This window comes from Ranitomeya variabilis, chromosome 1 (genome assembly GCF_051348905.1).
Source record: "Ranitomeya variabilis isolate aRanVar5 chromosome 1, aRanVar5.hap1, whole genome shotgun sequence".
Taxonomy (NCBI): domain Eukaryota; kingdom Metazoa; phylum Chordata; class Amphibia; order Anura; family Dendrobatidae; genus Ranitomeya; species Ranitomeya variabilis.
In genome coordinates this window covers 207,825,362-207,848,609 of record NC_135232.1, presented here as the reverse complement: position 1 = coordinate 207,848,609, position 23,248 = coordinate 207,825,362, and the positions used below count along the sequence as shown (strand labels likewise).

Here is a 23,248-nt window from a genome sequence, read left to right as displayed (position 1 = left end):
TGTTTACCCTGGTTACCAGTGAAGACATCGCTGGATCGGTGTCACACACACCGATTCAGCGATGTCAGCGGGACCTCAGCGACCAAAAAAAGGTCCAGGCCATTCCGACACGACCAGCGATCTCACAGCAGGGGCCTGATCGCTGGTACGTGTCACACATAGCGAGATCGCTACTGAGGTCGCTGTTGCGTCACAAAACTTGTGACTCAGCAGCGATATCGCTAGCGATCTCGCTATGTGAGACGGGGGCTTAACTCTTAACATACCAGTCAGCTCTCTGTAGCCCATTAATTTCTATACAGCATTTAGCTGCTCACCTTCCTCCACATCCTTCTCAGCTCCTGACTAGCTACTGTTATACATCTTACAAAATCACCACCTCCACCATAGGCTGTTCTCAGAGCAGTACTCTTAATCATAGCTTTCACTATCCTAAGACATGTGCTTGATCAAATGTCCAGTTACCTCTGTGTAATTATAGCCATAGCAGTGTACACTCTAATACAAACCACTGCTAGCTGAATATGTTACAGCGGAACTTGTGCTGAGCTTTATGGTTCTACTAATACTGCAGCTCTGCTGCTCATCAGAACTGTCACTCAAGCACTCCCTGCCCTGCCCCCAGGATGAAAGGAGACTACTGCTCTGATCTGCTCAAGAAACCATGAGAACACCCTTTAAGACATATTTTGCTTTCAACCCCAGGATACATACAATTTTATTATGATAATAACATGGATGTTTTGTTAGACCACAGTTGGGAAAAGGCTCTATGTAAGAAAAAGAGATTATTTGGTGCAAATCAAAATGTGTCTTAAATGTCCCGTGTTTTAGATTCAAATTTTGAGGACTTTGCCTTTGTCTTTCTCTTATACATTTATCTTTAGGTTCTATTTCTTAAGTGAATATGCGCACAAAATTGGTGTTATATAAAGGTCAAGAAATATAACCAATTGGTTATAAAGTCACTGGAGCATGATTAAAATATAATTTTGGAATCTGGGTGCCAACCTCCATTGTTTTATATTGATTATGATTATACCTGTGTTTGATGGAGTTTCCCAGATCTCTGCGTGGAATCTGTGGGGACCAGCGAGGCACTGACAGTGTGTCTAAAAGTTAAAAAAACACAACATAGCATTAAGAGTATTAACAACCAGCAACATAATTCAAGCTTACAAATTGCAAAATTTATGAATTTGTTACCAAGGACTGTATTTTATCAATGAACACAATGTAAGCACAAGCAGCTCTGACATCCAGGAAGACAAAGCAGTAATATCAGCTTAATACAAGTATTGATAACCACAACAGAACCTGTAAGAGTATTGCAGTGTGAATGTACTATATGGAATTATAAAATTAGCAGAACCATATATTGTTGCTGAAAATCTTGACAAAAGATAAATCTGATGAGAACTAGGGCAGCTGGGGAAATTCGGATTTCTGTCAGCTTACCTTACAATCAATCACAGACTATGAACTATTGAACAGAAGTCTGTATTTTTTTCTCATTTGTCCTATAACTACAGGCTGCCAGAAACTGCAAATTTCAGTCTATTGACGGGATCTCAAAGCAATCAACTCTGATATTTCATCCCCAGACTGTAAGCTTGCTACCCTGCTCTACTGTGAAATCACTCACACTACAAGATCCCATTAGGACAAATATATTTATTAGATTTGCTAATGTTGAAGTTTATTCAGATAACCCCAAACTGCGGGCTTTATGTCTTAAGTGTATCTGAAAAGTGGCAAATAAAATGCAGGCAAAACAAGTGCCGTCATACAAAAAATTGTCTCTTTGCGCAGTGTAGACAAGCACCAGTTGAACTAGTTCGATTTTTTTTCCTCAACACCTTAGAAATCAGGATCATTTATCATATTTAAGCAACAATTACAAAAAGCACTGAAGCTATAAAGCAGGATACAGTTATCTGGAACAAAGCAGGGGTATGACCCATATACATAACATTGCTCCTTAGATGTCAGCTCTGTCTCCTGATTCCCCCTAATACATGACCAAACTCGGCCAAGTGGTCATGCGCTCTAAGAAAGCCCAGTATATGTCAGAGGGTCGGCCAGTCAAGCTAAAGTAGGCAGGTTGGGATGAATTTAATTTACTGTGTATATGGGGACATGCAGAACAGAAGGCTCATGATTAAGGTTGGACGGAACGAATTACTGGACTCCGGTGCATCAACTATGTCAGTAGTCTCTGGCTGCTGGAAAGGAGGCTTGCGAATCTTACATTCTGGGATTCCCTGAGCGACTTTTAATTAGCCAGTCTGGCATGACATGATCATTTTAGTACAACACACAGATGATGTTGTAGCAGCAGCCCTGCTAACCAAAAGTCATGTCGGCTATCCCAGAAGGAAAGAGATTCATGACCCTCCAATACAGTAGCCAGAGACAACTGAACTGGCCTTTGCAGGTGTTTTTTCTTAATTATTCTAATTTACTGAGATAGTGACTTTTGGGTTTTCATTGGCTGTAAGCCAAAATCATCAACGTTAACAGAAATAAACACGTGAAATAGATCACTCTGTTTGTAATGACTCTATATAATATATGAGTTTCACTTTTTGTATTGAAGAACTGAAACAAATTCACTTTTTGATGATATTCTAAGTTAGTGAGAAGCACTTGAATCCAATTCCAAATCACCCTGAAAATCAAAGTAAAAAATTGAAATCCCAGGAGAACTAATTCACATGAATTTCATTATGGCAGTAGTTTGAATGCCTGTATGCACTCCTGATAATGTCTGGGCAAGATCCTGACGTTGTCTTGGAAGATCTCTTCTCACATCTGGACTAGCACATCAGTAACCTCTTGGACAACTTGTGTTACTACTTGGCAGCATTGGATGAAGGTTTTCAATTAGATTCAGGTCAATCAATGCTTTCATCATCAAAGACCTGCCTATACGATCTGACTACAAAAGGCCAGATATTGTTCTGTAGCAACCCTACCCCCACTGCACTAGATTGATAATGGCTCTGACTATTTCATTTTGAAACCTGCAGGCAGAGGTCCCATTTCTGGATGCCAGGTCTCCTGCCACCATGATGTAGTCCATTTCTGACAGTTTAGACTGAAACTTGTACACCAATATCCCGCTGGAGGTCATTTTATAGGGTTCGGGCAGTGCTTCTCCCGATTCTCCTCGCATAAAGGAGCAAATACTGGTCCTACCTCTTAGTTGCTGCCCTTCTATGTCCCCACCTGGCTCTCCTTGTGTAATGGCCTATGTCCTGTTATCTGCTCCATGCTCTTGACACAGTGATAGAAAGCAGCAATCCCATGCTGTCAGGCTGTCAGTGACATCCTTAGACTGAACGGTACCCTGTGCACAATTTCTCTTTGGTGCCTCAAGCTCATTTATTTTTTTTCCTCAGGACACATGCATGGGCGTGTTTGTTATTTGTAAGCATGTAACCAAGCATGGCACCTGCTTGGCTTTTAGTGTGGCCAGATAACCTTTTTATAAGAGGTTTCTAGTACTATTAGTATTACCACAATCAAAAATCTGTCACTATTCGCTAGTAAAATGCAAAAAAGAGGACATATTACACAATGCTCAAAATTATTCCATACAATAATATTTTATTAATAATCACATAATAAAACACTGCCAATTTATTTATTTTTTTTAAAGAAAATTACCTCCAATGTGAGGAACACAAATAATACGGACTATCGACAAAAACACTCGTTTTAATCATAAGCAATAAACACACCACAAATGAAGCTTTCAGCATAAGGCAGCGCACCAATTCATTGCCAGAAAATCCAATTAAAGTGCCCTAGTGCTGGGTTGTTTAACAACAAAATATCTAATGCTATGTAGCCATATGCACTCAGTAGATAAACATCCCATACACAGAGGCACCAATTAGCCAAAGCTCCTGTCTGTATATTGAAAATAGCTTACTTACATAGTGTATGATGTCCATGTCCTCGTTCCTACACCCCGACGCGCGTTTCGTACACACTTCCTCAGGGGACGTGTTGGGGTAGAGGGACGCCGGACTTTATATATATATACCATCCACCAATTAACCGCTGAGGAACAATCACGTGTTTGCTACCATGAAGATATGCGGCGCGCTGACACCTTCCTCCGCATACCGGAAGTGACTCATCATCCCCGGATCGTGGACCGCAAACACTCAGGCACTCAGATATGAGCGCAGTGCGTGTCAGCAAAGTCACTATCGCCGGAAATGAATGAAGTCCAAACGCAGTCAGACTGGAACAGCGCACACCCTTAAGGGAGCAAATGGGATAAACACCCAAGTGATTGCCAATACCAATAGATATTCCGCAGCCATACCGTATAAAACTAAATACCATCTCATAGACATTCAGGTGTAAAATTTGATAACTAACAATGCATATTAAATACCCAAAAAGGACAACAATGATAAAGTGTACAAATAGTGCAATAAATATACATAGAAATTATATTAATAAAAATATGATAACAATTGATTATATATAGTAGATAACAGCATAAACTACCTAAATGTGATAATAGTGCTTGATTAAAGTGCATAAGTGCTTAAACAATTATTGGTATAAAAAATTCCACTTATTATACATAATACAAAGTGCTACAGTGAACAATTGATTATGGATTACTATAAAATATAAAATGCATCATAATTCCCAAAAACTACCCTAAATAACATATCATTACAATCATTATTTATTTGGCATAGTCTGTAACGTTTCCACTCCTGTTCTTATATCCACAGCGGACTGGATGAAAAAACAAATTTGATAATGTCCAGGTATCACAGAGATATTTCTAATAACAATAACAGAAACAGAATATTAAAATCATAAAATAACATCCCCATGTTAGTCCCACAACCCCTAAAATACAATCAAGCACAAGATTGGCCCACTACAGAAAAACTGAAAAACCAAAATTTTCATTTAATCCACATGGGGCTATACTTCCCAATCTATAAATCCATTTGCTTTCCAACCTTGCTAGATTTTTAGCCAAGTTACCCCCTCTTGATCCCATCTGCACAACATTAATACCCTTTACCTTTAGCATACTTGAGTCGCTCTTATGGTGTTCATAAGAATGCCTGGGTATTGTTTTTAAAGTAGATGGAAGATCCATGTCTCTAACGTGCTCTCTCGTACGGATCCTAAGTTCCCTTGTTGTAAGTCCAATGTAAATTTTACCACATGGACAATGGGCACAATAGATGACTCCCTTAGTGGAACAGGTAATTAGATGCCTAATGGAATAGGTTCTACTCCCCTTAGCATCAGTGAAGGTTTGACTTTTACTCATGTTATGGCATGTCCTACAGTGTCCACAGGGATAAAAACCTTTGGTGTCAAGCCAAGTGTTACTTTTATTTTTAGCTGGCTCATAATGGCTGTGGACTAAGATGTCCTTCAAATTTTTTGCCCTTCTGGCCGTAATCAAAAGAGATGAGGGTAGACATTTTTTCAGAACAGGAACAGTCAGCAAAATCTGCCAATGTTTCTGAATAATTTGGGAGAATTGTGGCCATTTACTATTATAAGTGGCAATAAGTCGCGGAAAATTTTCTAAATTATCTCCGTTATTGGGACTATTTTTATAGAACAATTCGTTTCTTGGTCCGTGCTTAGCTTTTTGATATCCCTTTCGAATAGTACTTCTACTATAACCTCTATTTTTAAATCTCTCACTTAGTTCCTGAGCTTGTCGTTCAAACGATTGTTCATCCGAGCATATACATTTCACTCTAAGAAACTGTCCCGTCGGTATTCCCCTAATAACCGATGGCAGATGAGAGGAGGTTGCATGAAGTAGAGTATTTGTCACTGTTGGTTTTCTAAATACCTCTGTTTACAAATTACCACTTGATGACACATTTATCTGAAGATCCAAAAAATCCAGATTTCTTCCCGCCTTATAGGTTAACTTAATATTTTGGTTGTTATTGTTCAGCTCAATCATGAGTACTTCCAAGTCATGCCTTGATCCCTCCCAGATGAACCACACATCATCGATGTATCGCATCCAATGATGTGTGTTCTCGATACCTGGGATGGGATTACTGATGAATATCTCCCTTTCCCATGCACCTAAAAATAAATTTGCGTAGGAGGGTGCACATGAGGCACCCATGGCAGTCCCCTGTTTTTGCAGGTAGACTCGTTTGTTAAAGGTAAAGCAATTATGGGTTAATACGAATTTCAACAAAATCAATAATAGATCAATCTGATCAGATTCTAAATTGCTTGTTCTTAAAAACCACTCCGTAGCTGCCAGTCCATCCTCGTGTTTTATTGAAGTATACAAGGACTCCACATCTGCTGTGACCATCAGCATATTGTCAGTCAAACACAAATTATCCAATCTCTTTAAGGCAGATGTGGTGTTCTTTATATATGAGGGCAAACTAATGACTAGCGGCCTCAAGAAATGCTCCAGTGTCACAAATTACTTCGCATAACCCCGCATAGCCTGCCACAATCGGTCTCCCTGGCGGGTTATCAGGATTTTTGTGGATCTTGGGAATTAAATAAAAAGTGGGAAGTTTAGGCACCATCTTCAGTACAGTATCCAACAATTGTTTAGGAATTATCCCCTTTGAAAAAGCTTCTTCCAATATTTTGATAAGTTCTTCCTGATACCCTGGAAGAGGGTTAGATGGCAATCTACGGTAGCACGAGGTGTCATTTAATAGTCTATCTGCTTGTTCTTCGTAGAGTACGGTAGGCCATATTACCAAATTCCCCCCTTTGTCCGTGGCCTTAAATACTACATCCTGCCAACTTTGCATTTCCTTTATGGCTTTCTGTTGATCCCTCATTAGATTAAATATACTATTCCTCTCCAATGATAGTTTCTCAATATCCGCTGTTACTAATTTAGTGAAGAAATCAACAGCCGGCAAAGGCTCAGTGAGGGAAATTTTTTTGTTTTATTATATAACCTCAAAGGAAAACCGCTTACCTCTGAGGAGTTTTCATTCTCACTCGCCAGGGATTCTAATGCCTCTAGAGCCTCCTGTTCTTCAATAGTATCAAATAAATGTTGTGGAGTATTTTTGTAATGAAGTTTTTTCAGAATAACTTTTCGGGAAAACAAATGTATATCTTTAACCTAAAAACGGATCTAAAGAATTTGAAGGGGAAAACGTTAGACCTTTTTCTAAAACTTCTACCTGTGTGGAGGTGAGAATATGTGAAGAAAGATTAATTACCTTACTCCTATCCTGCTCAAAATTACGATCCTTTCTATGATATTTAGATAGCTGATATGATCTTTTCTTATTGCCATATCTGGTAACTGGTCCAGATGTAGAAGCACTCTCAATATCACTATGTGATCCTCGAGTCTCAAATGATGATGTCAGAGAGTGTATTGATTCACTTCGTGTAGGTATGTTTTGCTTTTCTCTCAGGATTTTGCCATCTAAAGATTTTATTCATCTCATAATCTGAAATGTCCATGGCAAATTTTTTCTTTTTGCCTTCACTGATGTTCATTTCACATTTCTCTAGATCCTTTTCTATATCTCTCAAATATTGTTCCAACATTTCCACATGCACTTCTTTACGGATATTTAATAAGATATTGTTCATTTCTTCATCCAAATTCTTAAGGCACAATTCATTGTGCTCAATAATAATTTGGATAAAAGTCAGAGAACATAAATTAGCTGCTTCAATCCATCTTTTGGTTAACAAATCATTATCCAAATTAAACGTAGGAAATAATTGGATACATAATCCCCTAGGGACAATTTTCCGTTCACAATAATTTTGAAGTGAAGTCTCAGTCCACCATAATTTAGTTTTTCACAATAGCATATTCTTATATAGTCTCATCCAATCTTTTTGGGCAATTGTAGTATCATTAAAAACACCGGAGGAATTCACTTTAAAGATATTAGAAACCTTAGTCTGCCAGGCCATTTCTCTAGCCTTCATATCCATACTTAAAGTATCTTGGACCATCTGTCTTAAACAGAAACAATAGAATTAAATCAATCAATTTCGTGATCCTATAGTTTTCATTGCGTTATAAAAAGACTACCACAATCAAAAAACTGTCACAATTCGCTAGTAAAATACAAAAAATAGGACATATTACCCAATGCTCAAAATTATTCCATACAATAATATTTTATTAATAATCACATAATAAAACACTGACTATTTTAAAAAAAAAGAAAAGTACCTCCAATGTGAAGAACACAAATAATACGGACTATCAACAAAAACACTCGTTTTAATCATAAGCATTAAACACACCACAAATTAAGCTTTCAGCATAAGGCAACGCACCAATTCATTGCCAGAAAATCCAATTAAAGTGCCATAGTGCTGGGTTGTTTAACAACAAAATATCTAATGCTATGTAGCCATATGCACTCAGTAGGTAAATATCCCATACACATAGAGGCACCAATTAGCCAAAGCTCCTGTGTATATTGAAAATAGCTTACTTACATAGTGTATGATGTCCGTGTCCTCATTCCTATACCCCGACGCGCGTTTCGTCCACACTTCCTCAGGGGGTGTGTCGGGGGAGAGGGACGCCAGACTTTATATATATACCATCCACCAATTAACCACTGAGGAACAATCACGTGTTTGCTACCATGAAGATATGCGGCGTGCTGACACCTTCCGCTGCGTACCGGAAGTGACTCATCATCCCCGGACCGTGGAACGCAAACACTCAGGTGCTCAGATATGAGCGCAGTGCGTGTCAGCAAAGTCACTACACTATGTAAGTAAGCTATTTTCAATATACAGACAGGAGCTTTGGCTAATTGGTGCCTCTATGTGTTCCTCACATTGGAGGTAATTTTCTTTTTTTTAAAAAAAATTGTGAGTGTTTTATTATGTGATTATTGATAAAATATTATTGTATGAAATAATTTTGAGCATTGTGTAATATGTCCTCTTTTTTGCATTTTACTAGCGAATAGTGACAGATTTTTGATTGTGGTAGTCTATTTATAACACAATGAAAACTATAGGATCACAAAATTGATTAATTTAATTCTAATAGTATTAGTAGGTTTCTTATATACTGATGACCAATCCTTAGAGGGGTTTCAACATATGACACCCCATCATCAGCTGTTTCAGACCTGGATAGATGAATACAGTGTACAAAGCTGAAACAGCGCAGCTCCACACAATATGGACTGGCTTCTCAGGTGCTGCAACCTGCTGCTAGACAAATGGCAGCACTATATGGCGGTACTGGCTAGCTCGGTTAACTCACAGAGCAGCCGTGAAAGCAAAGCTTTGCGCCCTGTTAACTTCACAGGAGCACAGGCTAACTACCCAAGAGAGCAGTCAGTGGTCATGCATGCACACAAAACTCCTCGCCGGAGGTGCCAGCATTCTAGGGGCTTATTTCAGCCAGGTCCCTGAATGTACTCAAACACACAAACTCGTCGCCGGAGGTGCCAGCATTCTAGGGGCTTATTTCAGCCGGGTCCCTGAACACAATCATACATGACCACACTGGCGCAATTTAGAAAGACACTAGCGCATGGCCGTGTGGCCATGCGAGCCTTTTATAGCTGCAGCCAGAACAGGACCTTCCTAGAAGGACCTGTTGTGAATTCTGTTTGTGGGCTCCCCCGGTGGTGTTTTATGGTATTGCCACTTATTTGCCTTCTTCTATCCTTGATCACCTGTTGACACCCATTAGGGGAGTTTCCTATTTAAGCCTGCTTGGCTGCTGGTCTGATGCCGGCCAACAATGTATCAGTAGCATTCTGTTGCATTCTCCTGCCTCAAGTTCCAATTCAGCTAAGTTGAATTTTGTTCCTAGTTAATGCTATTTTTTGTCCAGCTATCTGCAATGTGACTCTCTGTAGCTGGAAGCTCTCGTGGACTGAAATTGCCACTCCAGTGGCATGAGTTGTCACTGGAGTTTTAAAGTAATTTCAGGATGGTGTTTTTGAGTAGTGTTTTGAAGTTGACCGTGAAGTAACTCTTTCCTGTACTTCTGCTATCTAGTAAGCGGACCTCACTGTGCTAAATCTGCTGTTCATCCTACGTATGTCTTTTCCTCTTGACTCACCGTCAATATTTGTGGGGGCCTGCTATCTCCTTTTGGGGTTCATCTCTGGAGGTAAGGCAGGCCTGTATATTCCTCTGATAGGGGTAGTTAGATCTCTGGCTGGCGCGTGGTGTCTAGGGCATCGTAGGAAACACTCCCCGGCTACTTCCAGTGTTGTGTCAGGTTCAGGTCACGGTCACTTTAGTTTCCATCACCCGAGAGCTAGTCCGTTTGTTATTTTTGATTTCCCTGCCATTGGGAAAATCATAACAGTTTGGCCGGCCCACATGTGTTAAAACTATGCACTAAAGCAGGAAAGGATATGAAAAGGTTTTTTTTTTCCTTCTGTGTTTGGAAAGTGCACCTTAGTGCTTATTTGTACTCCTTGCTTAAACTGCAGTCTTCAGCCTTTTTTTTTTTTCTTCCTCTCCTCTTAATCTCTGAATGGCTTTGGTTACACCTGTTTGAATCATGGATCCACAGAGTTTGGTTGCAGGTCTGAATAACCTGGCTTCAAAGGTCCAGAACTTACAAGATTTTGTTATTCGTGCTCCAATGTCTGAACCTAAGATCCCTATGCCTGAATTTTTTACCGGAGACAGATCCCGTTTTTTGAATTTCAGAGAGAATTGTAAATTGTTTTTGTCTCTGAAATCTCACTCTGCTGGTGATCCTGCGCAACAGGTTAAAATTGTTATTTCTCTATTGCGGGGTGACCCACAAAGTTGGGCATTTGCATTGTCGCCAGGGGATCCTGCGTTATTAAATGTAGATGCGTTTTTTCTGGCTTTGGGGTTGCTTTATGAAGAACCTAATTTAGAGATTTTGGCTGAGAAAGCCTTGATAGCTCTTTCCCAAGGGCAAGATGAAGCTGAGATATACTGCCAGAAATTTCGTAAATGGTCGGTGCTTACTAAATGGAATGAGTGCGCTCTAGCAGCTAATTTCAGAGAAGGTCTCTCTGATGCCGTGAAGGATGTCATGGTGGGGTTCCCTGTGCCTACAGGTCTGAATGATGCCATGAAATTGGCTATCCAGATTGATCGGCGTTTACGGGAGCGCAAATCTGTGCACCATATGGCGGTATCTTCTGAGCAAAAATCTGTGCACCATATGGCGGTATCTTTTGAGCAAAAACCTGTGCACCATATGGCGGTATCTTCTGAGCAAAAACCTGTGCACCATATGGCGGTATCTTCTGAGCAAAGACCTGTGCATCATTTGGCGGTGACCTCTGAAAAGGCACCAGAGCATATGCAATGCGATAGTGTATTGTCTAGAGGCGAACGACAGAATTACAGGCGCAAAAATGGGTTGTGCTTCTATTGTGGAGATCCAGCTCATGTTATATCAGCATGCTCTAAACGCATAAAGAAGGTTGATAAAAAGGTTGATAAATCTTTTTCTATGGGTACCTTGCAGTCTAAATTTCTTTTGTCCGTGACATTGATTTGTACTTTATCATCTGTTACTGTGGATGCTTATGTGGATTCTGGCGCCGCTCTGAGTCTCATGGATTGGTCCTTTGCCAAGCGTTGTGGGTTTGATTTAGAGCCTCTGGAGGTTTCTATTCCCTTAAAGGGTATTGATTCTACACCTTTGGCTAGCAATAAACCACAATATTGGACACAAGTGACTATGCATCTTTCCCCAGACCATCAGGAGATTATTCGTTTCCTTGTGTTATATAATCTACATGACGTATTAGTACTTGGATTACCATGGTTACAAATTCATAATCCAGTCTTGGACTGGAGATCAATGTCTGTGCTGAGCTGGGGATGTCGGGGGATTCATGGGGATGCACCTTTGGTTCCCATTTCTTCATCTACTCCCTCTGAGATCCCAGCATTTCTGTCAGATTTTTATGATGTCTTTCAGGAGCCTAAAACTGATTCTCTCCCCCCTCACAGAGAGTGTGACTGCGCTATTGAGTTGATTCCCGGTAGTAAATTTCCTAAGGGTCGCTTGTTTAATTTGTCTGTACCTGAACATACTGCTATGCGGGAGTATATCAGAGAATCTTTGGAAAAGGGTCATATTCGCCCCTCTTTGTCTCCATTGGGGGCAGGGTTTTTTTTTGTGGGTAAAAAGGATGGTTCATTGAGACCTTGTATCGACTATCGACTTCTGAATAAGATTACTGTTAAATACCAGTACCCGTTACCTTTACTGACTGATCTTTTTGCTCGCATAAAGGGGGCGAAGTGGTTCACTAAGATCGATCTACGTGGTGCGTATAATTTGGTGCGGATTAAGCAGGGGGATGAGTGGAAGACCGCATTTAATACGCCTGAAGGCCATTTTGAGTATTTGGTAATGCCTTTCGGTCTCGCGAATGCCCCTTCCGTTTTTCAGTCCTTTATGCACGATATTTTCCGTGAATATCTGGATAAATTTATGATTGTGTATTTGGATGATATTTTGATTTTTTCGGAGGACTGGGAATCTCATGTTCAACAGGTCAGGAGAGTTTTTCAGGTTTTACGAGCTAATTCTCTATTTGTGAAGGGCCCAAAGTGTATTTTTGGGGTTCAGAGAATTTCCTCTCTGGGATATATTTTTTCCCCTTCATCTATGGAGATGGACCCTGTTAAGGTTCAGGCTATTTGTGATTGGATACAACCTACTTCTCTAAAGAGTACGGTACTTTCTTAGCACTAGAGGCCAGCAGTTCCACCAACATAACTGCTTTGTGTTAAAACTTGTGCCCCGGCCTATGCCAACCTCTTCCTCGGCTGGTGGGAGGAGACCCTGGTGTTGGGTGGTAAATATGAGGAAAATGATTCGTCTCTGTATCTTGTGTCCGAATTATGGGCAAGATACATTGACGACATTCTGATCGTTTGGCGGGGCACAGAGGAGGAATTTATTTCTTTTGTACATTCATTGAATCACAATGACATTGGTCTCTCCTTTACTTCCGTTTTTGAAACCCGCTCTTTACCTTTTTTGGACATTCTGATTACAAAGGGGGAAAGTGGAGAATTGCTCACCTCCACATTTAGAAAACCGACAGCCACTAATTCGCTACTCCATTGGGAAAGTCATCACCCTGCACACCTAAAACGAGGTATCCCGAAAGGGCAATACCTCCGAATCCGGAGAAACTGCACAAAAAATTGTACCTTTGAGGTGCAGTCCCGTGATTTGAGAGAGCGTTTTTTGGCCAGAGGTTACCCACAGGGGGTTCTCAATAAAGCATACCAGGAGGCAAAGGGGAGGAACCGCAGTGAACTGTTGAACCCCGTCTTGAAGAAACAGGATGATTCCTCTGTACGGTTTATCACCACCTATGACAATGGGGCCAATCGAGTCAGGGACATTCTCAAAAGACATTGGTCGATTCTCCAGATGGATCCTGAAATCTCGGATCATCTGGGGGATGTCCCTACCATCACATATAAAAAGTCTAGATCCCTGCAGGACAGGATTGTCCACAGTCACTTTTCCAATCCGGCCAGGGACACGTGGCTTAGAAGTAATGTTGTGGGGTGTCATAGGTGTGGACACTGTTCAGTGTGCCAGTATGTCCATGTTGACAAGTTCTTTGTAAGCAATGTGACCGGTAAAGAGTATGCCATCAAGCAGTTTATTAACTGCAGCACGAAAGGGGTCATCTATAGGGTCTCTTGCTCTTGCGGCATGGAATATATAGGTAAAACCATCAGGGAATTCAAAAAGAGAATTGGGGAACATGTGGGCGACGTGCTACACAATAGGGATACACCTGTGTCCCGACACGTGAATCAGTTACATAACGGACAAGTCAATCACCTGCAGTTTATGGGCATAGAAAAGGTGACCATGCCCATTCGAGGAGGCAACTGGGATCAGTTACTCCTAAAAAAAGAGGCGAAATGGATTTTTTATCTGAACACCATTTCACCTCATGGTCTTAATGACCAAATCAATTATGGATGTTTCCTGTAGACCTGTTTCTGCCAATGCCTCCCCCTTTTTCCCTCCCTTCTCTATAGTCCTAATATCAGTTTACATGTTTATGAAGCCTCTTTAAATCCCTTTTGTCACCTCTTATTTTCAATTGTATGTATATTACTTGTTATCATTATTCATATTTGGTGGCCTGATGTGAGACTCTCAGACATAAAGTGGCTCTTTTTGTGTCTTCATACTAGAGGCAATAATATCTTTATTAACTGTAGCATTGCATAGTTTGGGTGGTAATGCACTAATGTAATAAGGCGTTGTATGCGCCATAACATACCACTAATCTTGCTACAATTGTATTTTTTCTGGGCTCTAATGTATGATATCTTAACAATACTATTTATTCCATAACCAGAAATAGCCATCTGTACTGTATGAGCTTTATGGTGTAACGTTTTTGATAGTTTGTTGGGATTCAGGGCCTGAGGGTCTTTATAAATATTGCTTCTTATATATTGTATTGCAGCGTTCATTACATGACGCTACAGCGTCCTCCTTTCGCCGAGGGATCGTCCAGTTTTGGGCGCTCCATCGGCTTTTTTATGACGCCTGAGCGCTCTGTATAGTATAGCGCCTGAGCGTCTTAGCAACAAACCGGAAGTTGTCGGGTCCTGACGCGACTTGGCGTCCTGGTATCCTGGTTACGATAACTTCCGCCACTAACAGAGAGCGCATGTACGGATCATCTCATCGGCACCAGTGCGGTGATTTTCCTGCGGTTCCCTGACAGGTGACTTTGACTGCAGTCACCTGTGGGTAGTTTTGTCCCTGGTTTCTCCTTTGATTAATGGTTTTTACCATTAATATCGCCGCACATAGCAAGGACCCATATCTTTTGATCACATGATTGGGGCCTGAATATCCGATTGGCTAATCATGTCCGCCATTTCACTATATAATGTGGACCTCATGTCTCCTCCCACTCTCTCTAATACAGCAAGGAGGGTGGCAGGTTCTTTTGTCCTTCTTATAGCACTCGTGCACTTTAATCTCCCAAGCAGGCAAGTCCCCTGATGATGAGGCCTGCAAAGAAACGCGTCGGGACACTTCAATAGGGAGAGTGCAGGGCATGACTTTGCTCAGGGGTAGCTGTGGACTGCCCTTGTAAGGGCGGGAGTCTGGGACGCAGGTTTATTGATAGCCCAATAGGGATTGACAGGGTATTGTCTCCCGACATCGCTGACATATGGAACTCTCCGCTTCAGTGAATCATGGGCATCATTTACCTGGTCTGTGGCAATTGGTGAGATCATTCCTGTTTTAATTCTTATGATTTTCACTGTATCTTGTTTTCATCCCGCCTGTTTAAGTATTGAATGTTTGATACTTTTTTGATACTTGTTGATATCTATATAATAGGATTACCTGATTCGTTTTTGCACGTACTGATTATAGGTATCCTATATGTTGGGACAGTGTACGTCACAAGTAGAACTAAAGTTCCAATCATAATATATTAGTGCCATTAGTTGACACATTACCATACAGGCTGTATCAATTGGTACTTGTTTGAGGTGTTTTTGTTTTTTTGTGTTTTTTTGATATTTTAAATCCCTTTAAAATAAAGGTTAAGTTCTAATTCCTACTATAGCTGTGTTCCTATTATACTGGTGGGATCTTGTTGGATTATTCCAAATAGTCATTTAGTATTGCTTTTTTCGCTCCTCTAAAGAGTCTTCAGAAATTCTTGGGATTTGCTAATTTCTATCGCCGATTCATAGCGGGTTTTTCTGCCATTGCTAAACCTTTGACTGATTTGACCAAGAAGGGTGCTGATGTTGCTAATTGGTCCTCTGCGGCTGTGGAGGCCTTTCGGGAGCTTAAGCGCCGCTTTTCTTCTGCTCCTGTGTTGCGCCAGCCTGATGTTTCGCTCCCGTTCCAGGTTGAAGTAGATGCTTCCGAGATCGGAGCAGGTGCAGTTTTGTCGCAGAAAGGTCCTGACTGCTCAGTGATGAGACCATGTGCGTTTTTCTCTCGAAAGTTTTCGCCCGCTGAGCGAAATTATGATGTTGGAAATCGGGAGCTCTTGGCCATGAAGTGGGCATTTGAGGAGTGGCGTCATTGGCTTGAGGGTGCTAGACACCAGGTGGTGGTCTTGACTGACCACAAAAATCTAATTTATCTTGAGTCAGCCAGGCGTCTGAATCCTAGACAGGCGCGCTGGTCGTTGTTTTTCTCTCGATTTAACTTTGTGGTCTCATATCTGCCTGGGTCTAAGAATGTGAGGGCGGATGCCCTCTCTAGGAGTTTTGAGCCTGACTCGCCTGGTGATTCCGAACCTACTGGCATCCTGAAGGATGGGGTGATATTGTCAGCTGTCTCCCCAGACCTGCGGCGCTCTTTGCAGGAGTTTCAGGTGGATAGGCCTGATCGCTGTCCGCCTGGTAGACTGTTTGTCCCTGATGACTGGACCAGTAGAGTTATTTCGGAGGTTCACTCTTCCGCGTTGGCAGGTCATCCTGGAATTTTTGGCACCAGGGATCTGGTGTCTAGGTCCTTCTGGTGGCCTTCCTTGTCTCGAGATGTACGTATTTTTGTGCAGTCTTGTGATGTTTGTGCTCGGGCTAAGCCCTGCTGTTCCCGGGCCAGCGGGTTGTTGTTGCCCTTGCCTATTCCTAAGAGGCCTTGGACGCACATCTCTATGGACTTTATTTCTGACCTTCCTGTTTCTCGTAGGATGTCCGTCATCTGGGTGGTGTGTGACCGTTTTTCCAAGATGGTTCACTTGGTACCTTTGCCCAAATTGCCCTCCTCCTCTGAGCTGGTCCCTCTATTTTTTCAGAATGTTGTGCGTTTGCATGGTATTCCTGAGAATATAGTGTCTGACAGGGGTACTCAGTTTGTGTCTAGATTTTGGCGGGCGTTCTGTGCCAGGATGGGCATCGACTTGTCGTTTTCGTCTGCATTCCATCCTCAGACTAATGGCCAGACTGAGCGTACTAATCAGACCTTGGAGACTTACTTGAGGTGTTTTGTGTCCGCTGATCAGGACGATTGGCTTGATTTTTTGCCATTGGCAGAGTTTGCCCTTAACAATCGGGCCAGTTCTGCCACTTTGGTTTCTCCATTTTTTTGTAATTCAGGGTTTCACCCTCGCTTTTCGTCCGGTCAATTGGAGTCTTCGGATTGTCCTGGAGTAGATGCTGTGGTTGATAGAATGCATCAGATTTGGGGACAGGTTGTGGACAATCTGAAGTTGTCCCAGGAGAAGACTCAACAGTTCACTAATCGTCATCGGCGTGTCGGTCCTCGTCTTTGTGTTGGGGACCTGGTTTGGTTGTCTTCTCGATTTGTTCCTATGAAGGTCTCGTCTCCTAAGTTTAAGCCTCGGTTTATCGGCCCTTATAGGATTCTGGAGGTTCTCAATCCTGTGTCCTTTCGTTTGGACCTCCCAGCATCTTTTACTATTCATAATGTTTTTCATCGGTCATTATTGCGGAGGTATGAGGTGCCGGTTGTTCCGTCTGCTGATCCTCCTGCTCCTGTGCTGGTTGAGGGTGAGTTGGAGTATGTGGTGGAAAAGATCTTGGACTCCCGTGTTTCAAGACGGAAACTTCAGTATCTGGTTAAGTGGAAAGGCTATGGCCAGGAGGATAATTCTTGGGTGACAGCATCTGATGTTCATGCTCCTGATTTGGTTCGTGCATTCCATAGTGCTCATCCAGATCGCCCTGGTGGTTCTGGTGAGGGTTCGGTGCCCCCTCCTTAAGGGGGGGGTACTGTTGTGAATTCTGTTTGTGGGCTCCCCCGGTGGTGTTTTATGGTATTGCCACTTATTTGCCTTCTTCTATCCTTGATCACCTGTTGACACCCATTAGGGGAGTTTCCTATTTAAGCCTGCTTGGCTGCTGGTCTGATGCCGGCCAACAATGTATCAGTAGCATTCTGTTGCATTCTCCTGCCTCAAGTTCCAATTCAGCTAAGTTGAATTTTGTTCCTAGTTAATGCTATTTTTTGTCCAGCTATCTGCAATGTGACTCTCTGTAGCTGGAAGCTCTCGTGGACTGAAATTGCCACTCCAGTGGCATGAGTTGTCACTGGAGTTTTAAAGTAATTTCAGGATGGTGTTTTTGAGTAGTGTTTTGAAGTTGACCGTGAAGTAACTCTTTCCTGTACTTCTGCTATCTAGTAAGCGGACCTCACTGTGCTAAATCTGCTGTTCATCCTACGTATGTCTTTTCCTCTTGACTCACCGTCAATATTTGTGGGGGCCTGCTATCTCCTTTTGGGGTTCATCTCTGGAGGTAAGGCAGGCCTGTATATTCCTCTGATAGGGGTAGTTAGATCTCCGGCTGGCGCGTGGTGTCTAGGGCATCGTAGGAAACACTCCCCGGCTACTTCCAGTGTTGTGTCAGGTTCAGGTCACGGTCACTTTAGTTTCCATCACCCGAGAGCTAGTCCGTTTGTTATTTTTGATTTCCCTGCCATTGGGAAAATCATAACAAGGACCAATGAGAAGCTGCCGCAAAGCCTGAGCACCTTCAGGACCTTCCTGGAGGACCAATGGGCTTTGCTGCAGTATCCAAGCATGTGACCCTCGATCTCCAATGAGAGATCTTACCCTGGGCATGCTCAGAAGGAGAAAAGCAAGACTTAGTCCCAAAAGCGTCTGCTCGCCGCTGCCCAGCACTGACTACAATAGCAGAAGCTGGAAGAGCAGCAGTAATCCTCCTCACAGAGTCAGATTGAGCGAGACACTGAGACCATCTCCACTGAGCAGCCTCCACTGCGGCAGGAGAACAATGGGAGACCTGTCATGATTCTCAATGGCGAGAGAACATAGCCCAGCATATATAAGAACTAGCTCTTGGAAGATGGAATCTAAACTGACCATGAACTAAACCTGCCGCACAATTAACAGTGGCCGGGTAGCGTGCCTACGTTTTATCCCTAGACGCCCAGCGCCAGCCGGAGGACTAACTAATCCTAGCAGAGGAAAATACAGTCCTGGCTCACCTCTAGAGAAATTTCCCCAAAAGGCAGACAGAGGCCCCCACATATATTGGCGGTGATTTTAGATGAAATGACAAACGTAGTATGAAAATAGGTTTAGCAAAATCGAGGTCCGCTTACTAGATAGCAGGAAGACAGAAAGGGCACTTTCATGGTCAGCTGAAAACCCTATCAAAACACCATCCAGAAATTACTTTAAGACTCTAGTATTAACTCATAACACCAGAGTGGCAATTTCAGATCACAAGAGCTTTCCAGACACAGTAACGAAACAGCAGCTGTGAACTGGAACAAAATGCAAAAACAAACAAGGACGAAAGTCCAACTTAGCTGGGAGTTGTCTAGTAGCAGGAACATGCAAAGAAAGGCTTCTGATTACATTGTTGACCGGCATGAAACTGACAGAGGAGCAAGGTTATATAGAGACTCCCACATCCTGATGGGAACAGGTGAACAGAGAGGATGATGCACACAAGTTCAATTCCACCAGTGGCCACCGGGGGAGCCCAGAATCCAATTTCACAACAGAGACCGCAGCGGAGATGGCCCGAGATTCCCCCTGTGTAGAGGTGGGAACTCGACCCCTAACAAACACTCCCACCATCCTTCAAGAGGTCACCTGATGCATCAGCTGACTGTCGGTGTTAGAGTTCATTCTGTATCGACCAAGCTGGGAAAAGGAGCTTGCTGGGATCAGTTGTTCTTAAGCTGAGTCTGGCGTTTCATTCCTGCTGTGCTGTGCTTTGCAGCAGTGAGCTAAGTGTTGTTTTCCTTTACCTTGTCTGTCATACCTTCCCTTTGTGTTGTATTAGTGCAGCCGTGGGACCAGTGTCCTCAATTGCCAATTCCCAATCTAGGGATAGGTGCAGGGCAAGCGAGGGCTAGGTATCCTGCTCAGAGACAGGTTGAAAAAACTGTATAGGGATGTCAGGGAGATCAGGGCATATCCTTAAGAGAGTGCAGGAGATGTCCATGTCCCCGGGCCCACCATTGTAATTGTGTCCCCAGTGTTCCCTTGTTTGTTGTGCTGTTGGTGACTGACCTACAGTTGGGTCGTTTCATACCAGGTCAGTCACTATCATGACATTAACACCGACCATCACATTTTTTCAGGTGAGCCATGGCCTAAATGCAGGCCTTTGCCCAACTGCTCCAGACTCCCACCACTGAGCTTAAGGAGCTGTGTGGTGAGGTGGTGCAGCAGCTGCAGCAGTTGTTGGGGTTCTGGGTCTCAGCTCAGGTACAGGCTCAATCAGAACCAAAGAAATCTCTCCCTGACAGGTTCTCTGAAGGGAGAGATACATTTTTGTTTTTTAAGGAGACCTGCAAGTTATACTTCAGGCTCCGCCCTCGTTCATCAGGGAGTGAGGAACAATGGGTGGGAATCATCGTTTCAAACACATTTTGCAGCTCTCTGATCTCTGCTGTATTGCAATAATATTACAACACTGTCTGCCTGTGAGATAGAAGCTGATAGGAACCTTCAGATATGTCAGGTATAATCACACACAGCTCTGTAGTGAGATCAGGAGAGCAGAGAGCGGCCATTACACATCACACTGGTAACGCCACCTTCAACATATATAATAATCTCCTGAGAAAAAGTTATCTTCCAGACAACATGCTCCCCGTAGCCTGGAAGTGGTCATTTATATAAAGTGATAAAAGATGATTTCTCCACAAGGCATCTGCTATGAGACACACAGGGACGACTTTTTTCAGCATTCTATAACCTGTATGTCCATATTGATAGTTTAAATAAGTCAAATGTGGTGATGGATTCCCTTTAAAGTGTGCTTCGGTTTGCTTAGATGTTGTACCCAAGGCCCCTTTCACATGTACATTTTCATGTACATGTTTAATCCTGTTTTTACCGGATAGAGAACGTACCCATGAAAGTCTAGCCAGATGTTCACATGTATGTGTTTTTGTCAATCACCAGTCCACAAAAAAAAGAGCTACATTTCAGCTTTTGTTTCAATTTGTGAATCAAATTCACCTATTCAAATCAATGGGTCCATAAAAAAACATACAAACAGCATTTCTGTTCTGTCACATGCTTAGCTGTGCCCCTCTCTTGCTCAGGAGCTTCTTCTAACTGAATCTTTTGATCAGAAGGTCCTTTAGCATCTGCACAAACTGAATAGTGGGGCAGGGATCTGACGCTTCTCAGTACTAACTATTATGGCTGTCGGGTGGCAGCCAGCAGTGCACTGAGTGACTGGCACTTGACTCCCTGTCATCTCCACTGTAGCTAAGGCTGGCCGTGACATTTGCACCACAGCAGGTGAAGTTTATTCACAATCTCGTATGCTTTCGGCTGGACCGAATGATATCCTTGTAGCTTAAAGGCAACCTGCTAGCCGATTCCATAGGATGCATGAATCAGATACTGGCTGTGCTATGTGTTGTGTATCCGCTTTTTGGGCTCCCCTGGTGGTTGCTGGTGGTACTGGTGACTTGTTTGCACTTTGCTGCTTCTGTTCACCTGCTTCCATCAGTGTTTGGGAGTTTCCTATTTAGCCTTGCTCTCCAGTCTTTTCCTTGCCGGTCATCATTGTAACCAGAGCCTTCGGTTGCATGTTCCTGCTACTAGTCTGCTGATCAGCTAAGTGGACTTTGTCCTTTTGTTTTGTACCTTTTGTCCAGTTTGCAGTTTTGTTATTCTCTGTAGCTGGAAGCTCTTGCGGGCTGAAATTGCCACTCCTGTGTCATGAGTTGACACAGGAGTCTTAAAGTAATTTCAGGATGGTTTTTGAAAGGGTTTTCAGTTGACCGTGAAGTCCTCTTTTGTATCCTTCTGCTATCTAGTAAGTGGACCTCTCTTTGCTAAATCTACTTTCATACTGTGTATGTTTTTTCCTCTTAATTCACCGTTATTACATGTGGGGGCTGCTATCATCTTTTGGGGTATTTCCCTAGAGGTAAGCCAGGTCTGTTTCTTCCTGTACCAGGCGTAGTTAGTCCTCCGGCTGGCGCGTGGCATATAGGAAGCCGTAGGTATGCTCCCTGGCTACTGTTAGTTGTGTGGTAGATTTAGCTCACGGTCAACTCGAGTTTCCATGACCCGAGAGCTCGTTCGTTACTTATATGTTTCTTACGTTCCCTTGCCATTGGGAACCATGACAGTATGACCGGCCTGTGTTAAACTTATTGGCAGAAGAAAGAAGAGAAAAAAGAAGTCTGTAGATTTTTTTTTTTTTTTCCCTATGTTTGCTCCATAGTTGGATCAGTTGTATTTCAGCTCTAATTACAGCCTTTGCCTTTCTCTCCTTCTAATCCTTGAATGGCTCTGAGCTCACCTGTTTAAAGATGGATCCTCAGAGTTTGGCTGCAGGTTTAAATAATCTTGCTACGAAGGTTCAAAATTTACAAGATTTTGTTATGCATACTCCTATTTCTGAACCTAAAATTCCTACACCAGAGGTGTTTTCCGGAGATAGATCTCGGTTTTTGAATTTCAAATATAATTGTAAATTATTCCTTTCTCTCAGACCTCACTCCTCAGGAGATCCTGTCCAGCAGGTTAAGATTGTAATCTCTTTGCTGCGAGGTGACCCTCAAAATTGGGCATTTTCATTGGCACCAGGGGATCCTGCGTTGCTCAATGTGGATGCGTTTTTCCTGGCTTTAGGGTTGCTTTATGAGGAACCTAATTTGGAGATTCAAGCTGAAAAAGCTTTGATAGCCCTATCTCAAGGGCAAGATGAAGCGGAGATATACTGCCAAAAATTTCGTAGGTGGTCTGTGCTTACTCAGTGGAATGAGTGCGCCTTAGCGGCAAATTTCAGAGAGGGCCTTTCTGATGCCGTTAAAGATGTTATGGTCGGGTTCCCTGCGCCTACAGGTCTGAATGAGTCCATAACAATGGCAATTCAGATTGATCGGCGTTTGCGGGAGCGCAAACCCGTGCACCATTTGGCGGTATCTTCTGAAGAGATGCCAGAGAAAATGCAATGTGACAGAGTTATGTCCAGAAGCGAGCGGCAGAATTATAGGCGTAAAAATGGGTTATGCTTCTATTGTGGTGATTCTGCTCATGTTATATCAGCATGCTCTAAGCGTACTAGGAAGGTTGACAAGTCCATTTCAATTGGCACTTTACAGTCCAAATTTATTTTGTCTGTAACCTTGATTTGTTCATTATCAGTTATTACCGTGGATGCCTATGTGGACTCTGGCGCCGCTCTGAGTCTTATGGACTGGTCCTTTGCCAGGCGCTGTGGGTTTGATTTAGAGCCTCTGGAAGTCCCTATACCTCTGAAGGGTATTGATTCTACACCT

At 42.6% G+C, this 23,248-nt stretch overlaps 1 protein-coding gene across 2 annotated transcripts in view; it reads right to left on the bottom strand.

The window, feature by feature from the left end:
• The window catches only part of KSR2 (kinase suppressor of ras 2), a 788,417-nt gene that overhangs the window by 236,842 nt on the left and 528,327 nt on the right, over positions 1-23,248 (bottom strand). For both annotated transcript variants that reach the window (XM_077292285.1, XM_077292289.1), the window contains exon 6: positions 1,043-1,112. In XM_077292285.1, the coding sequence (XP_077148400.1) occupies positions 1,043-1,112 (70 nt within the window). The remainder of the gene's footprint in view (positions 1-1,042; positions 1,113-23,248) is intronic.